Source organism: Neopelma chrysocephalum, unplaced genomic scaffold (genome assembly GCF_003984885.1).
Source record: "Neopelma chrysocephalum unplaced genomic scaffold, ASM398488v2 Primary Assembly neopelma1_80b, whole genome shotgun sequence".
NCBI classification, from domain to species: domain Eukaryota; kingdom Metazoa; phylum Chordata; class Aves; order Passeriformes; family Pipridae; genus Neopelma; species Neopelma chrysocephalum.
The window spans coordinates 13,571,549-13,588,615 of NW_020897742.1; the positions used below are offsets into that span (position 1 = coordinate 13,571,549).

Here is a 17,067-nt window from a genome sequence, read left to right on the forward strand (position 1 = left end):
TTTTTCTTTTCTTTTTTTTCCCCCACCAATTGATGGTGGTGTTTTTCCTTGTTTTTCAAAGTTTGCCCTGGCTAGGTTGTCTGGTTCTGGGAGAAGGTCAGGAAACCACATTTCAAGGGTCAGGGCTGTCACTAACACGTACAATCCAAATGTGTAACCCGAATCAATTTTTCTACTGAGATAAAAAGAAAAGTTCTGTACAAAGATGTATTCTTTATTTTTTCCTGTATACCTCGTTTCTGGTGTACTTTGGCAGCATTTACGTATTTTTCAGTGTTTTTATTACAGGCAGTAGTTTGTAATGGAAAAACATGCAAACAAACAAAAAGCCACCTCTCCTGCTCCTCCTTAAAAGCAGGTCTCATTCATTGGTCTAGACCACAATGAGAAAACATTTAGAAGTTAGAAGGTTAGGTCATTTGTAAAGTTGCGCAAAACAGATGAATGAGAAAGAAATTTACTGAAAAATGAGGACTAAGTAAATATCTGGGACTGACAGGAACAAAATGTGATTGTGAGGAGTTCCTATTTAGGAATTTATTAGAAAAGGTTGATGTAAACCTAACTAGTTCTAGTTAAAATAATTTTAACATGACAAAAAAATGATTAAGTGAAATTAAAACTATTTAAAGGAAATAACCTCCCTAAACTGATATTTTTTCTAAAACTTTGATTGCAGGCTTCAAGCTACAAAAAGGTTTTTGTATATATGTAAGCATATATACACATAAGATATAATTCCCTTTTTTATTTGTTTTCTTTTGAGTATTGTTTTATTGCATATTTAATCAGAAATTATAATTACCCATCAGGAAAAATTCCAAAGAATAACACTTACCTCTGCAAATTGGCCTGTGGTCACTCCAGGCAGCCAGTGTATCTGTCACTCTCTGACAAGTGATGCTCTTAGAACCTTGTAGCACATAATTATCCTCACAGGAAAACTGCACACTTGCACCCACCCTAGGAAACAAATGGGAGGAAGAAGGAAGGAATTAAAATATATTTTAAATATCAGCATCCTCAAATAAATGTAAATGTCACCAAATGACAATATTTCAAGATCCAAACAAAGAAATTAAGGTGCAAAATTCTGCTATATCAACATTATATTCATAAAAACCAACTTATACTCTAGGGAATGGGTCTATTATTTAGTTTGCTCACCTTTTAAGAAAGTAAGGCTAGAAATATGAAACAATTGTGGTGCTAAGTTTGATCATTTAAAGTATGAGTTCGATGAATGCATAGGGACATATATTTTTTAAGAAAATATATAATGACAATTCTTTCAGGCAACAGAATTTACTTCATGAGTAATTCCAACCTCTCTATATTCTCTCAAGTGAGAGAATAAGCAGTTAGATAAAGTAATTTGTTAATATGCAACCAGGAAATACTAATTTCAGTCAATGGTAATAATTTATTAAGTATTCCTGACCTTGTTGAATTTTCCTGTTAAAAATCATGCTAAAAAAATGTTTGTTAAAACAAAGTTATCATTTAGCATGATTTTTAACAGGAAAATTGACTGTTACACTTTTAACATTGAAATCTGTCACTTTGGAATGATTTATGCTGATCAATCTTTATGAAGAATTAAAAAAACTGTATACAGTTACTGTCTATAGCAAAGAGAGATTTACTAAACAGTATTTACATGTCTGCTTCCATTTATTATTTGTGACACTCTATGTTCCCCATCACAAACAACTGGTTCTGTTGTTGGTTTTCATGTACTTTTAAATCTGTATTTGATAATCCCATGTTGCGAACTAAGTGACCTCGATAAAGCAGATTTCTCAGTTTAGAGTCCTAAACACCAGGGGATTGCTAGATGGCAATCAGAAAGCTCAGTGGTTATAACTGTACTGTGGAGAACTGCAAATAATCTCATTCACTATCATCCATCTCGTTCCTACCCTTCAAGGACAAGACTTTTCTTAGTTTCTCGGAGGATGTCACAAAAACTAACTCTATTGTTTATCAATATTATGTTCTTTTAGTTCTTTTGTGAAACTTTATTAGGACTTACTGTTCCTGTTTTTGTCAATTTTAAAATTTGAGTATGATGTTCTGAATCTAGGAAAGCTTTAAAAATTACTTAGCAGTTTGTTCTTGAGCTGTTAAATGTGAAAACTCAGAAAGGCAGGGAAAATATTGGCCCTTTCCTTCTGTAATTCATGAAAAATGCATTAAATCCTGGAAGACTAATATAATTTTATAAAATTGCATTTGTTTTATATTTGTCATAACCTACTATCCTTCAGAACATTCTTAGAACCCTCAGAAAAACAGACCAAGCATGATTCCAAATAAATACATCAAATTAATAAACAACTACTTTCTCTTTTTTTGTAAAGAAAATAATAATATTAATTACTCTGACATTTTAAGGCCATAAACACATATCTTTTAAATGCATTTTCTCATATTTTCTAAAATGATGAGCTCCGAATGTCTTTTGCTAAGGAAACAGAAAACAAGCAGTTACCCAGTTGTGATAAGTGCAAATTGAGAACTGAAGTACTTAAAAATCATATTGGATAAAGGCTTTCCCAAAAGTGTAATGATGCATGAGCCAACATGAAAACTTCAACTTTTCCCTGAAGTTTGCTACTATCAAGACTTTGAAGGACAATTGAAAAACTGTGCATATACAAAAAATTAGAGTGAAAAAATGCATAATTTCTGGATGTCTGCAACAGCAATTTATAATTTAAAATACCCAATTATTCTCCCCAAGAAATAGAGAAGGGAAAAAACCCAACAAAACCCACAAAATGCACAAGAGGAATAAAAATATTTTTAAGTCTGATGCAGTAAGTGAAGGTTTTCATGTTTAGACTGGGTTTTGATCATTACAGACATACTTTTAAAATTCTAATTAATGTATACACAAAACATTACACATTAATCTAATATATACACCTATGATGATCCAATTGGTTTCAATGTTATCCTACACAGTATGTCTTTCAGGTTTTGGGTTGATTTGTTTTTTTTCCCCCAAACTTCTAGAAATAGCTTGGATCTAAGGGTCTAATGTCAACGTCATATATTCTATACGGTGGGTATAATCTTCTGAAATGTTTGAACACAAACTAAGGAACACAAAAGAAATATGTTGAATAAAACATAATTAAAACAAACAAGAAACATAGCAAAAACCATCACATAAAGAACAAGATAATACCATAAGTACTCAAAAGCTGCTTACATATCTAAATAAGCATTGTAGGAGATGGGATGCACCTGGAACACACAAACTACCATAAAACTCCTAAACAACATCCAGATTGCTGAGTCTCTTCATTGATTATGCTTGACATTTTCCCATTTAAAAAGGGAACATGTTTTTAAAGCTGTCTTTTATCTTGTTTGAACTATGATTTCAAATAAAATTATAGCTTCATTTAATATCCACTTGTTAAAAATTAATGTTTTTAATTGAGTTGGTTTGGTTTGATTTTTCTTATTTTTTTTACATCTCTACCTCCCTAGTCATTGTGCAAATCTGTGGGCACTGGAAATATTGTGCTTTGTTTTGATATTTCTCTATGTAAACTTTTCAACATGTGGAAGAGATCTGTTTCCTCTTATTTCTTTTTCAATTTTAAATTTGAACTCTATCAAAGCAATATTTGAAGGTTTATAAAAAAGGCTAGAATTTGACTGAAAGAAGCCATTTTACAAAATAAAATACTAACATAAAGCAATACTAACATAAAAACGTTAGTTTAATTTTCAAAAACTGTTTTGAAAATGTAAAAGCTATTTGTGTTACAAGTGTTGGTGAAAATGTGGAAAATGATCGCATTCTCACCTCAGAACACATACCATACAATATATAAGGACAGCTGAAACAGTATTGTTTATAACTATTTGAGATTTCATTTAGGCAATCTGTTTAAACAAACTGTTTTGAGGTGTCACGTAAAAATAAAATGTGATATTGACCCCAAAATTGTATTGATTATGTTCTCATTAATCTAGCAAAGTCAGACTTGCCATTTGTCCCTCAAATGAATCCAAATATCCACTGCGTTGTTTTAAAATCACTGAAAATCTCCTTCCTACTTCCTGAAGTGAACACAGTAAAAGCATGGCAGGAGGACAGAATGAAAAGGTTAAGATTTCAATACCTTTTTGTTTGGTTTATGATATTAGAATGAATGCCATTATTACGCTGAAAATGATGAAACCCTTTTCAAAGAACTTGTCATCACAGAATCAGTTGGGTCTCAGGCTGTCTTGAAAATAAACCCTCTGCCTTTCCATCAATCCCACTCATAACATGTCTTTCAGTAGACAGGAAAAGATTTTGAATAATGTGCATTTTCATATGTTTTAGTTCAGATTAATATTCACAGTTGTCATTCCCCTGACAAGAACAATAGCTCCTTCTGGTGTTTATACTTGCCTTTTAGAAAAGATAAAAAACATTGCCTTTCTTTACTCTCCAGAGTATTTTCATTACATTGGAGAAATGCAAGAAAGAGTAAATATTATGTCCCTTCTCCTATGGAAGAGCTTGATTTGTCATTTCAGAGAAAAAAAATAAATTCCAGCCAAATTATCTATTTAAATGTCCTGCCAGATTTTGATAGATAACACTAAGATAACTAATATAAGTTTTAAATAGATACTATCAAACTTTAAAGTACATGAGAAACAGTTGCTGTTGCATTATCAGCCTTCAGAATAATAAATAAGTTTTAGGAGGAAAAAAAAATTATATTGTTTCTCTCAAATAATATTCAGAATTTGGAGGCCCAAAACGTGCACATAATTAATGTGACCAAAGTATATAACATGTTTTATTTATCTTATCTTATATGATGTTTCTTATTGAACACCTTATACATCCATTTATCTTCATGAACAGTAAGATACACTTGGTGAAACAAAAATATTATCAGAGGCTGAATGGGGTAAAGGATGCAGGAAATAGCCTTGCACTGTTGATTGAGTGAGCATTGCTCATAAGTAAGCTCCAGACATTTAAAATACCATTAACCCACACTCATTCCTAAGAGACTGTGTTCAAAATATAGTTATATGTTTTGTAAGGTTCTTTGACATTAGATTCCCTCAGATATCCTATAATATACTTTGAGCTTTAAGGTTCTTTTGGGTTTTTCCTCTTGGTGTATTTATGCATTGCTAAGAAATTTGTTTTTGAGCTCTCTCACGTAGGGGTTCACATGCTTTGGATCTTTGAACCTGTTTCCCTAAAATTATTCTAGTTCCCTTTCTCTTTCAAATTACAGACTACAGTCTAGAGGGGAAGAGATTAAATTCTCCCTCTAACACTCTTCAAGCTTTAAGGTTTTCAAGCAGTGACTGCTGTTGTTTCTTAACAGCTGTTCATATGCCACTGACTTGAACCATAACTAGATGAGATCTCTTTGGTCAACAGTGTATCATGAACACATAAAAACTGTACAACATTTATAGATTCACAGAATAAATTAGGTTGGAAGAGTACATCATCTAGTCCAATGCCTCATTCCAATCAAGCCCAGTTGAAACAGAGGGTTCAGAGCCCTATTCAGCTGAGTTCTGAATGCTTCCCTGGATGGAGATTCTACAAATTCTTTTGTAAACTTCAGTGTTTGACGATCCTCATAGTAAAAATGTGTTTGGGGTTTTTTTAATCCTGAATCTAGTAGTAATTTGCCATATCCCACCATTGCCTCTAGTCCTGTCACTGTTCCTGTCACCTTTGAGAAGAGTCTGGTTTTCTTTTCTCTACGCCCTCCTGTTTAGTAGCTGTAGACAGCAAGAAAGTCCTTCAGATTCTCTGAAGGCTAAGCAAACCCAGAACTCAGAGCCTCTTATATGTCAAGTGCTCAGGCTCCCTCACCACCCCAACCTGCTGAATTTATTCTGGAATCTTGAGATAATGGTGTGAAAAAGTGCCCTTCAAGTTTGAATTCAGTCTTCCACTAAACATTTTGGCTATGGGCTATATCAGTTGAGTTCTCTCTCAACTGTTAACAAAGTGATTTTAGATGCTGTTCTTAATTCTTTCAACTAAGTATTTGATTTGGAGGAATTCAGAGGAGGTATGTTCTGCATTGTTTTTGGTTTCATGAGGAGAGATTTAAGCAGAGGAGGGAAGCTGAGGCATTCCTGTACAAATATTAAAGTCAAATACTCTCCAAAATAACAGTGGAAGAATAGAGGTATTCCTTGGATGTATACACACAGACATTTTAATGCATATTGAGAAAGAGTTATATTTTAGCATCGCATTTTTACCTAGTCTTCTACTGACTGATGTTTCTTTCTTCAATACATGAAGTATTAATACAAAAATTACATTTGCTTTCCTAAAATATCTGCCCTTTGGGCAAGAAATACATACTATACTTTTGTATCATATAATTTCATTTGTAGCATCTGTACCTGACAAGTTGAATCAGAATACATAGAAAAGGACAATAGTAAACATCTTCTGGACAGCTTGTATCTCTAGTCTATGTATTGAAAGCTTATTTCATGTCATTATTTTTTAAAACACATTAAACTTTTGCTCTGTCACTAAAGAAACCATGACTTTGCATATGACTGAATCTCTTAGTGTTGGAGTTCTTTATGATTTCTCAGACTCCTGTGAGGATAGAGAAAAATCCAAAAAGAGCATGTTAGTCAGAAATAGAATAGATTTTTAACTTATTTTTCCTGTGTGTTACAACCTAGCTTGTAAGAGCCATGATTCAGGAACCAGGTTGGATTAATTTGCTTTACGGAGTTTCAGAGAACTTTGCACAATTCCTTCTAATTCCTATGAATTGTTCCTTTCCATTTACTCTTAGGTCTGACTGTCCACTCCCCGCTGAGCAATTCATAAATCTCTGCATGAGTTGGAGGCTCCCATTTCCTTCCTTTGACCCTCTTCTCTGCTGCACCTTGAAGTCTCTGCCTTTTTTCCTCAATAGGGTAGGAGCAAACTTCCTTCTTTCTCCATAGGGGTCCATTTGACATTGTCTTTTTTTTTTTTTTTACTATAAGAAAAGTTGAAAACAAAAAAACCAAGGAGACAGAGTTCATCACACGCTGAATTTGTCATGTTCTCCAAGTTTTTTAACAGCTTTTACTTAGTGGGAAAACAGATAATACTCTCTGCTTCTTCTTCTATGCTGTCCAGAGAGTTCTACTTTTTCTATATGGATGAGATTATTATGCTCTAAAACTCCTATTTAAAATGCATTGATTTTAAAAAAGAAGCAAGCAAAAACAATTCAAGATATGCAATGGACTGGAGCTGTTTTGACAAAGAATCAATACATTTTAAATTAGGGAAATTATACATATCTGTAGTTACATGCTCTGTATACATGTAACAGGAAATACCTTCCTTTTGGTCATATAGAAAACTAAATGCACCTACCTGAAGTCAGAGCCTACCCTTTTCCCATTTTCAGGAATTCCAGGATCAGGACATGTATCAGATGCAACAGCATCCCCACCCTGGGTCACTGCAAAGCAAAGGAAAAAACACGTTTAGACATGCAACTGTAAAGATGACTATTCACTTTTCCCATACATAAACTTCCACATCCTGAATTCAACCATATTTTACCATTTTCTCTTGAACCAATTTAAATTATTACTGAAAAGAAGCCCCAAAAAACTGATTTATTTGGTGTATGGTTTATTTTTTTTGGTGATGATAAAAAACTCCTGTATTTTGCTTCTGTGAGACACAAAGTGATTGACTTCCCATAGTCAGTCACCTTTTTAAGGATATATCAGGTTCTACAGTTTTCCCTATACAGGAAAAACATCTCGTAAATTCACCTTCTGAAATACTCAAAAGACACCATTGTAAGATAAAGATAGTATAAGAAATAATATAACAAATTGTCGTGGTTTGAGACCCTCAAAAATCCAATTTCTAAGCCCCCCACACTTTGCCTCAATGTAAGAGGGGTTTTCAGACATAACACATCTACTAGCATGAGAAAATTTGATCAAAATTTATTACTAACACAATAAATACTGTAATACATTTATATACAACAATTCTAACAATCTCTCCTGTGGTAAAGCAATATATTTACATAGATCAAATCCCTCCTTTCCCTCCAATAAAAGTCCAGAAGGAAAGAAGAATAGGTCTTTTCCATTTTCAGGGCAGCAGTGTCTCTCCTCTTCAAGGCAGCTGTCGTAGCTGGAAAATATCTCTTTCTCTCTCTCCATTACAGCACAGGGTTTTTTTCTCACCCCTCTCGGGCCTTCGGCTCCAACCGAAGGTCTCTCCCATGGGCTGCCAAAAGCAGGGACAAAGTTTGCTTCACCACGGTCATATCACGAACTGCAAGGCATTTCGTGAAAGTCCCTTCCTTGAAGAGTCGATTTCCCTCAAGTCAGAATGGTTTAGCGCTCTCAGCGCAGTTATGCCCCAAGCATTCTAACAGAGCTCCTTTGCTCTGTCTCAGCTGCCAATGTGGCGGGGGGGAGGAAGAGGTCACTTTGCCCACATTCCATCCTGGTCCAGCTCACAGGACATCTCTGAGCTTTCAGCTCCTCTCTCTTTCTCTAGCTGTTGCTGCATTTTGGGACTCCCTAAAAGCTTGGAAGCCCACCCCTCCTCTTCAGGACGTCTCTGGGGTTTGGGAAGGTAATTCAGTCTCGCCCAAAACAGTCTCCACTGAGTTTTTTCTGCTCTGTTGCCAGCTCTCCCTCCTTGCAGGACATCTCTGCTTCTCTCAGCCTGGCTATGTGCCATGTTGCTGGTTGCTGGCTATCTTCTTGGCTTTCAGCCACAGCTCTCCACTCAGCACTGCCTCTACCACCACTTTTCCATCTTCTGTTGCCCACTCACAGTGGAGAAACTCCCCCAGCCTTTGGCCATGGCACCTGATCCAGTTTTAACACTGTTCCGGGTTTCTGCAGCCCCAGCCAGAGGCTGGGGGTCTTGGCCCCTCAGTGGGGCTCACTGGCCCCCACTCAAACACGTGGCATCTCAAATTATGGCTGCCTATCTTCCAACTATGTAATTCAGTTTCCTTTTCCGGTCTGTTGTAGTATGTTAATTCAGGGGCGAATTGTAGCTTCTGATTGACTCTACACCAAGAACACCACCCCCCACTTTCCAACTCCAGGGGAAACCCCTTTTTAACCCATGACACAAATAAAATCTCCATAATAAAATCTTTCCATCTCATGGTTAGGCTTCGCAAATGAAGATTTGGGAAGGGCTCTACCGACGTTTCTTGCAAGCGCGATGGTGGCTAAAAAGGCCAATACAAGAAAGGCATGTCCGATTGCAAAAGGCAAAAGGAGCATAAAGACTCCTTAGATGGTATATTCTGCAAGGCTCGATTCTTTCTGCATTGAAAATCTTTCCATAATAAGACTTAAAATAGACAAAAGCCAAGAACCCAACTGTACTACTGTAAAACCGTAATAATTTTTATGAATCACAGAATTATTTAGATGGGACAAGGCCTCCAAGATTATCAAGTGCAACCTTTGACTGATCACCACTTTGTCGTGAAGATAATCTTAAAAATATACAAAATACCCCCGAGAGCAATCCATTGTAACCAGCTGCTTATGTCCTCATGCAAATGAGGCTCAAACCTCTATTTTTTTTCAGCTAGGAAGAGAAAGAGAAGGTATCCCATACTATTCCATTCCTTTTGTCCTTCATTCTTTCTCCCTCCAGACTATATTTAATTAATACTATGTAGATAAGCATATAAACTTACAGACCTTTCAAAATTCAAACCAATTTGAACATTCAAGAGTCCTTTCTTTCTTCTTACTTAGCAGAAAGGTATTTAAAGAATATGTGGAATGAAAAGTAATTAAACATAAAGAAAAGACATAAAGCAGAACACTGAATATACAGAAAATCCAAATACACATGTACTGTCTATCCTGCACATACATACACATAAATTATACAAGCCTGACTGGATTACAGATGACAACACTACAGCTGAAAGGCAATGGGAGATTAGATGTAAAAAGCGGCTGGTTTTCCCACCCAGTGATATGCTTTCAAATTGAATACAGCAGCAAAAGGAGTGGTGACAAGCAGAATATATACAATCAGATGTTAAGAACTAGAAATCTTTATGTGTTTTGGCAGTTTCAGGGATAATTAATTTATATAGAAATCCAAAGTTTTACAAAAGATTTTAAGAACTAAAAAACTGCATTACAGTACTAGAAAAATACAACTCAGACAATGTTCTAGTAAGGACCAAAATTCTTGACATGAAGCATAGGTTCTTCTGCAGAGAAGTAGAGAAACTGCAATCACTACAATGTATTTCAATATTTGTAGGTTTTTTTGCATATAGAATGTTTTAAGAATATAGGAAAGAAACATCTCTTTCTCCACATCTTTTTAATGCTACCTATTGTACTGTATAGTCTTCTGTTAAACTACATCAAGAAAGACTATGATAATCTCAGAAATTTCTTTGAAGATTCAATTTAAAAAAGATGTCTTACCAAAAAAATTATTTCCTGTTAAATAAAAAACCCAAATATGAGAAAAAATTCAGTTCAGCTGGACTTTTGTCCATCTTTAGTATCTGGAATCCACTATCTTAAAAACACTCCTGCTAATTTCACTAAAAATACTTAGACTGATAAAGATTTTTCTGTGTATGAATAAAGGCTTTCAGAACAAATCTATACAAGCTAGTATTCATATATTTTATTCTGAGAATTTAATCTTGCAGTTTCTTGGGAAATGTCAGCATTGAAATGCAATTATAGACAAAGCTTGATCTTGCTAGAAAAGCAGCCTGCTTGTAGACTGATGTTTCTTAAAATAAATTATCTTCCTACTAATAATTCTTCCATTTTTCAGAGAAAATAAATCAAATATTTACTACTCTTAGCACAGAACTGTAACTATATTAGTGGAGGTGAGGTTCAATTTGGACTACTGAATCACCGAAACACAAAAATAAGCAATATGACTGTATGGTTATCCAAATTATCAGGATTACTATACTTGAACCTTATGTTAACAACTGTAATACAAGACGGAGAACGTTGCGTTTGCTACCATGTTTTAAGCAGAAACACACTGCAGTGAAGTCACCTTGTTTTACATGTATACATACACACAAAATGCCTAAGTATTTTGGGACACCAGTAAATGTTGAGTGAGACCTCAGTCATAGCACAAAATGATGTGATCTCCTCAGGTGGATGATCACCTTTGTAAAATCTTCTTCTTGGCCACTACTTTACTCTGTCAACGCACTCTCACATCGATATCAGGGAAAGGTGATTCAGGCTCTCTCTTATCCATAGAAATACTGTTTCCTGAAACAGGACAGGTGTCATATGTCTGAAACTTGACACATCTTCCTGGATGTCTACAGGCCTTGTTAAATATGGCCCAGGTTTTAGCTTCTATTTTCCCTGACAAACTGTCAACTGTTTTCTTAACAGATGGTGTTTGCGTGACATACTATCATAACAAAATAAATTCAACTCCCTATAAAACAAACCTGCCTGATTTTATCTTTCCAGATGGGAAAAAAGGAACAAATTTCTCAAATTAGTGAAACAATTTATTAACTTTAGTGATTCGGGGACACCAGGGACTTTAATGCATACATTATAATATTATGTTATATTATATATGTTATATATAATAATATAACATAATATTATATGTTAGTATTAAAACCTTTACCTGTCAGTATCTTGGAATTTACCTAAAAATTAGTTTCAAAATGTTAAGATTTTTTTTAGCTCCAGCATTTCTTATCGGACTGAAAATAGATGAAAAGATGCCCAAATGAATCCCTGTCAGAGACCTTTATCTTCCTCTGTTTCAATCTTGTCAGATTTCCCCTTTATCCACCACTATGAAGTATCATCCACTGCTACTGACATCCATAACGAGAGATGAGAAAGTATAATCTTTGATTTGAGTATCTCAGTTTCAGACTATATTTGAACCTTGCAGTCTCTGCAAGCATTTCTTGGACATGTCATCTACTGTTCAGTCTCATTCACAATCTTTCACTGCTTTAACTTTAAAGAAAAAGATTTTTGTATGCCCTCAAAAGACCTGTGACTTGTTTGTACTCTTTCTGAACTGTATAAAGCTTCATTTACTAAGGGCATTATAAAGTTTTTCACGCTTTTTGCATCTTTCTTCTGAGTTTTCCTCCTTTGACATATCAAACTTGAATTGCTTCCCTTTACATTCAAAGCTCATTCACAGACTGAGTGTATTTTAACTATAATTTCAATTTTCATTTTAGAAATCTAAAATTTTGAAGCAATGAATGTATTAATGAAAATGCAAGGTAATTTTCCTATTTAAAGCTTGCAAAATTTAGACATAAATTACGTAAAAGTTTTGGCACAGTGATGCACTAATTAGTAGGATTTTTCTTACAGTACTAACAATGTTCCTCTGCATTGTAAATATAAACTAAACATTTATAAACCAGCATTTATGAAAAATAAATTTAGGAGCAGTCTAAATAATAGCAGTCTCTCTCAATATATTCTTAGTACATTTTCAGTATGGTCTCTTCATTTTAAAAAAAAGTTTAAGAATACATAATCCTCGCTAATATCAAAGTAAGACATTACCGTATTAGACAGTTCCTCATACTGTATCCCAGAATTTCAAGGAACCATCAGCTAGAGAAAATGGCATGTATTCCATGAGGCTAATATCAGAAAAATTATTTGAAGTCACAGTGTAGGGAGAACAGTGAGGAAAGTTGTGGTCCAGTGGAGGGTCTCAGCGAGAACTTTTTACAAACACAGGCTGAGAGAGAAGGGGTTGTTCAGCCTGGAGAAGAGAAGGTTCCTGGGAGACCTCATTGTGGCTTTCCAGTACCTAAAGGGGACTTACAAAAAACGAGGGAGAGTGACATTTTACATAGGCAGAGAATGATAGGTTAAGGGGGAACAGTTTTATACTAAAAGACAGGAGATTTGGATCAGATGTTGGGAAGAAATGCTTTACTCAGAGGGTGTTGAGGCACTGGAAGAGGTTGCCCAGAGAAGCTGTGGATGTCTCATCCCTTGAACTGTTCATGTCCAAGCTGGATGGGAATTTGAGCAACTGAATCTAGTGGAAGGTGTTCCAGCCTATGGTGGTGGGGTTGGAACTACGTGACCTTTAAAGTTCCTTCCAACCCAAACCATTCAATGATTCTGTGAAGTTTGTAAATTGAACAAGATTTTTCAATTAATGTGTTCCTTACCTCTCTATTATGATGAAAATAAAAGCTTTCACATGTAAATATCAACCTCTGTCCAGTCAAGAAGTCACACAGAAGGGCAATGACACTGTTTCAATTAAATAAGATATTAGATGCAGTAATTAATGTAATAGAGCCAAAACTTGATTATTCATTAAGCTCCTTATATTTACATTTATTTACATTTTAATTTTTGAAAAGCTTGATTCATATTGAAAAATATCTAACAGTTCTAGACATAATTCTGTTCAGTAAATAATTATGCTTCAAAACTGAAACCAGAACCTTTCAATTACTCTGTATCAAGTGTACTAAGTTGGAATCCTAATAATGAAATACAAGGGCATTGCTTATATGGGTGTATAAAAGGATATGCCTAGTAACAGATAGTGCCTTAAAATTAAAAAAGATCATAGATGCTACAGAAAATACAGATTCAAGTAGAAGTAATCATTGCAATCAAAGCACCAAGGAAAAAAAAATGTGAACAGTAGAAGTAATATAAAGAGTGTTATATAATATTTCTTCCTTGTTTTTAGAATACTATAAAATTATTGTTAGCAAAATGAGCTGATGGCCCATACGCTCCATGCTCCATCATAGGCTTTAAGCAACTCCTTCAGAAGAAATAGCATGACACTAATCTGTTAGATACAACAGAAATAAACCCATATGACACCTATTCTAATGAAGAAATGATACATTACTGAAACCTAGAGAAATGGAAAAGAAGAGAGACAAACAAGGAAGGATAGGTAAGGGAAGTTTTGAAGTTTAACAATGTAACTACTTTCAAGAAGCTAGTTCAAACTCTTTTTTTCCTTAATGAATTGATTATAATATTTGAATACTATTGAATAGAAAAATATGGTCATGTGGACACCAGATGGCAGGGGCTCATAAGGTCATTTTGGGCAGTCACACAAGGAGAAACCATTATCCAAAACCTGCCCAGAGAACACTTTTACAGATGGCATTGTGTTTCTTCAAACTGGTTAACAAATCTTATCAAGTACTGTTCTAGAAGCTCAGAAAGCCATGGACAGTTGCTAGATTTCATTTAAAACTTCTCTTATAGTTTCTCACTATAATAGTATTTTAGCTTTGAAAATTTGAAATGAAAGTTTAACCATTCCTTGTGCTTTAAAACATTGGATAAAACCCCTAATTTCTGCAACAGTAACTATTAAAAAACCCTACCACTTTCACATGCTTAAGATAATTATTTTAGCTTTTTCGAATAAGCTCTAGCACCTTAAAACTTTGGAAAATCATCATCCTACTAGATTGCAGCTTTGAACTTGGTTGAAATACAGGATCCCTGTATTTTACCAATATATTTACAGCACTCCTTTCTCCTGCAGCTGGGAATTTCTACGAATAGTCTTTTACTTGCTATAACCAAAATAGCTGATATGTCCCACTTCCCCTTGTTATTCCTCAGTGATCACAAGGCCTGAGAATAGATTGCCCTTATCTATCCAATATTAATTTACTATCCAATAGTAGTTTTGTCCATTCTCAGTGACTGAATCAGCAGTTAAAAAATAAAAAAGGAGAAAAGCTTTTTTCTCACTTTGTTCTGTTTTGGTTTTATTTGGTGATCTCCTTTTCAACAGCTGAATTTAAGATTTATTCCAGCTTACTGAAGAAATTTAAGGCTCAGCAGATGCACAGCTTTCAGTCAGTCTGGGAGTTTACTAGTCCAGCTTTTCTTGAAGTCTTGAAGAGTCTGCTCACTCATAACATTTGTTTTATATTTACCCCCATTGACCTCCATGGGCTGCTTCACCATGATCACTACAGGCTGCAGGGGAATCTCACCTCCAGCACCTGGAACTGACATTGGTGTCTGAATAGTTTTTCCTCTCACATATTCTCATTCCTTCTTCTTTGAGTACAACTACATCTGCATGATAACTGGGGTTTTTTCCATCTTAAATATGCTATCACAGACATGTTACTGCCATCTCTGGTTGGCTTAGCCTTGGCCAGTGGCTGGTCCTTCCTGGAGCCAGCTGGCATTGGCTCTGTCAGACATGGAGGAAACTTCTAGCAGCTTCTGACAGAAGCCAGCCCTGTAGCCAGCCCTTCCTTGCCCGCCTCAACCTCCCCTCTACCAACTTCCAGCCACACAAACATACAGCAATTTAAAGAAATACAGAAATATATAGAAATTATATGTTTGGGAAGTGTGGTGGGAAATTGTCAAATATTTACTTTTTTAGCGCAATCAAACATTTGGATTTTAGTTTGATTAAAATACTACTTAAAAGTTTGAAGTGAAAGGATCAACCTTAGTTTTAGCTGTAAGTTATAACTTAAACAGATTTTTCCTCTGAAATATAATTTATTGGGAACAGGAATATATTATGTTTCCTCCATTTCCGTGGTGAAATTCCTATAAGTCACACAAAAGCTACAGTTCAGAATCAGATGCATTCGCCACATATAATTGTGTGTGTGTGCTGGTTGCACTCCACCAGAATGAACAAACCTTCTAAGATACTGCTTGACTCATTCAAGATAAAGCTGCAGCATGAAGGATGGAGACATCTTTGATAATTGAAAAAGCCATATTTTCCCAGCTGTTGAATTCATCAGATCCTAGGAACAGAAAGTGAACTTGCAAAAACCAGGCTGACCAGGCTGAAAGCCTGTGTCTGATTTCCTTCACCTGATGGGCCACACACAAAGCTACTGTTGCCACCTTAAGTGCAAGAAAACTGATGAGTCTAAAAAGCTGAAATTTTCCAGTGAACGATGTTCATTCAGCAAAGATTCAATACAGTTCCAGCAGATGGAATATATAAGTTTTCATTATGTTCTCTCTAAGTAAAGAAACTGACACCATAGTAAGAGTACCTTAGGACTGCAAAATTACTCATTAAGACTTGTCTGAACTGAAGGTATCTATGCCTGAAAATTTAACACCCCCCTTTTGTCAATTTAAAAATATTGTCCTTTCATCAATCCTAATACTTAACTAATGATCTACAACATGTCTTTATATTGCTCAAGGTCATGAGAGGAAGACAGAGAAGAAACTGTCCCACATCACTATATAACAACTGTAAGGTGCTGTTTTTGTGGCCTACTTACAGTACAACTATTTAGCACTCATCTAAACTCATCAAACCTAAAAAGTTCATATAGCAATAAAGAAATATAAGAGTGCATATTAAGCTCCTCAATCATTAGTTTTTACACTGTACTTTGAATTCCAGTGTCATTTCATGACTTAGTGTTATACAATAATCAAACACAAAGAAATGGAAAACCATTATATCACTGAACCCAACAGATAAAATATTAGTAATGATTGGGAGTGCAGGATTTTATCTAATAGGTAAGTGATTAAAAAATTATTTAAAAAATAAATACATTACATTTATTTTTCACATCACATGACAGGAACGGAAAGCAAAAGCTTAACATGAAAATTAAACTACCATTATATATTTGTCCTTTGAAGATCATACAATTAAGTATGTGTAAGGCTTAACACACAGCTCAGAATAAACAATTGTTGTTTTTTCCAGTACCACTTCATTCAGAATTGTAGGAAAGTCAGTAATTTACTTTGAAATGACAGAGCTGATAAAGAGTCAGTAGTAAACTGCAATTTTATGGGATATCCAGAAGAATTCTCTTCAAAAGAAATAAAGCCAACATGTTGTATTGTCTCAGTGGCTTAACAGTATGCAAAATTCCATTTTTCACCAGTGTCAGGTTATAAACTCACCCTACAATGCTATTTACTTGTAAATATACTGCCACTTTATAAAATATTTTATTGATTCATGAGACTGTCTTTTTCTTTTCTTTAAAAAAAGTAACCTAGCATCTT

At 34.8% G+C, this 17,067-nt stretch overlaps 1 protein-coding gene across 5 annotated transcripts in view; it reads right to left on the reverse strand.

Moving 5' to 3' along the window:
* Window positions 1-17,067, reverse strand: part of CSMD1 (CUB and Sushi multiple domains 1) — a 1,127,710-nt gene that overhangs the window by 352,032 nt on the left and 758,611 nt on the right. For all 5 annotated transcript variants that reach the window (XM_027690129.1, XM_027690128.1, XM_027690127.1 and 2 more), the window contains 2 exons: window positions 7,400-7,487; window positions 839-963 (listed from right to left, as the gene is read on the reverse strand). In XM_027690129.1, coding sequence (XP_027545930.1) covers window positions 839-963; window positions 7,400-7,487 — 213 coding nt within the window. The remainder of the gene's footprint in view (window positions 1-838; window positions 964-7,399; window positions 7,488-17,067) is intronic.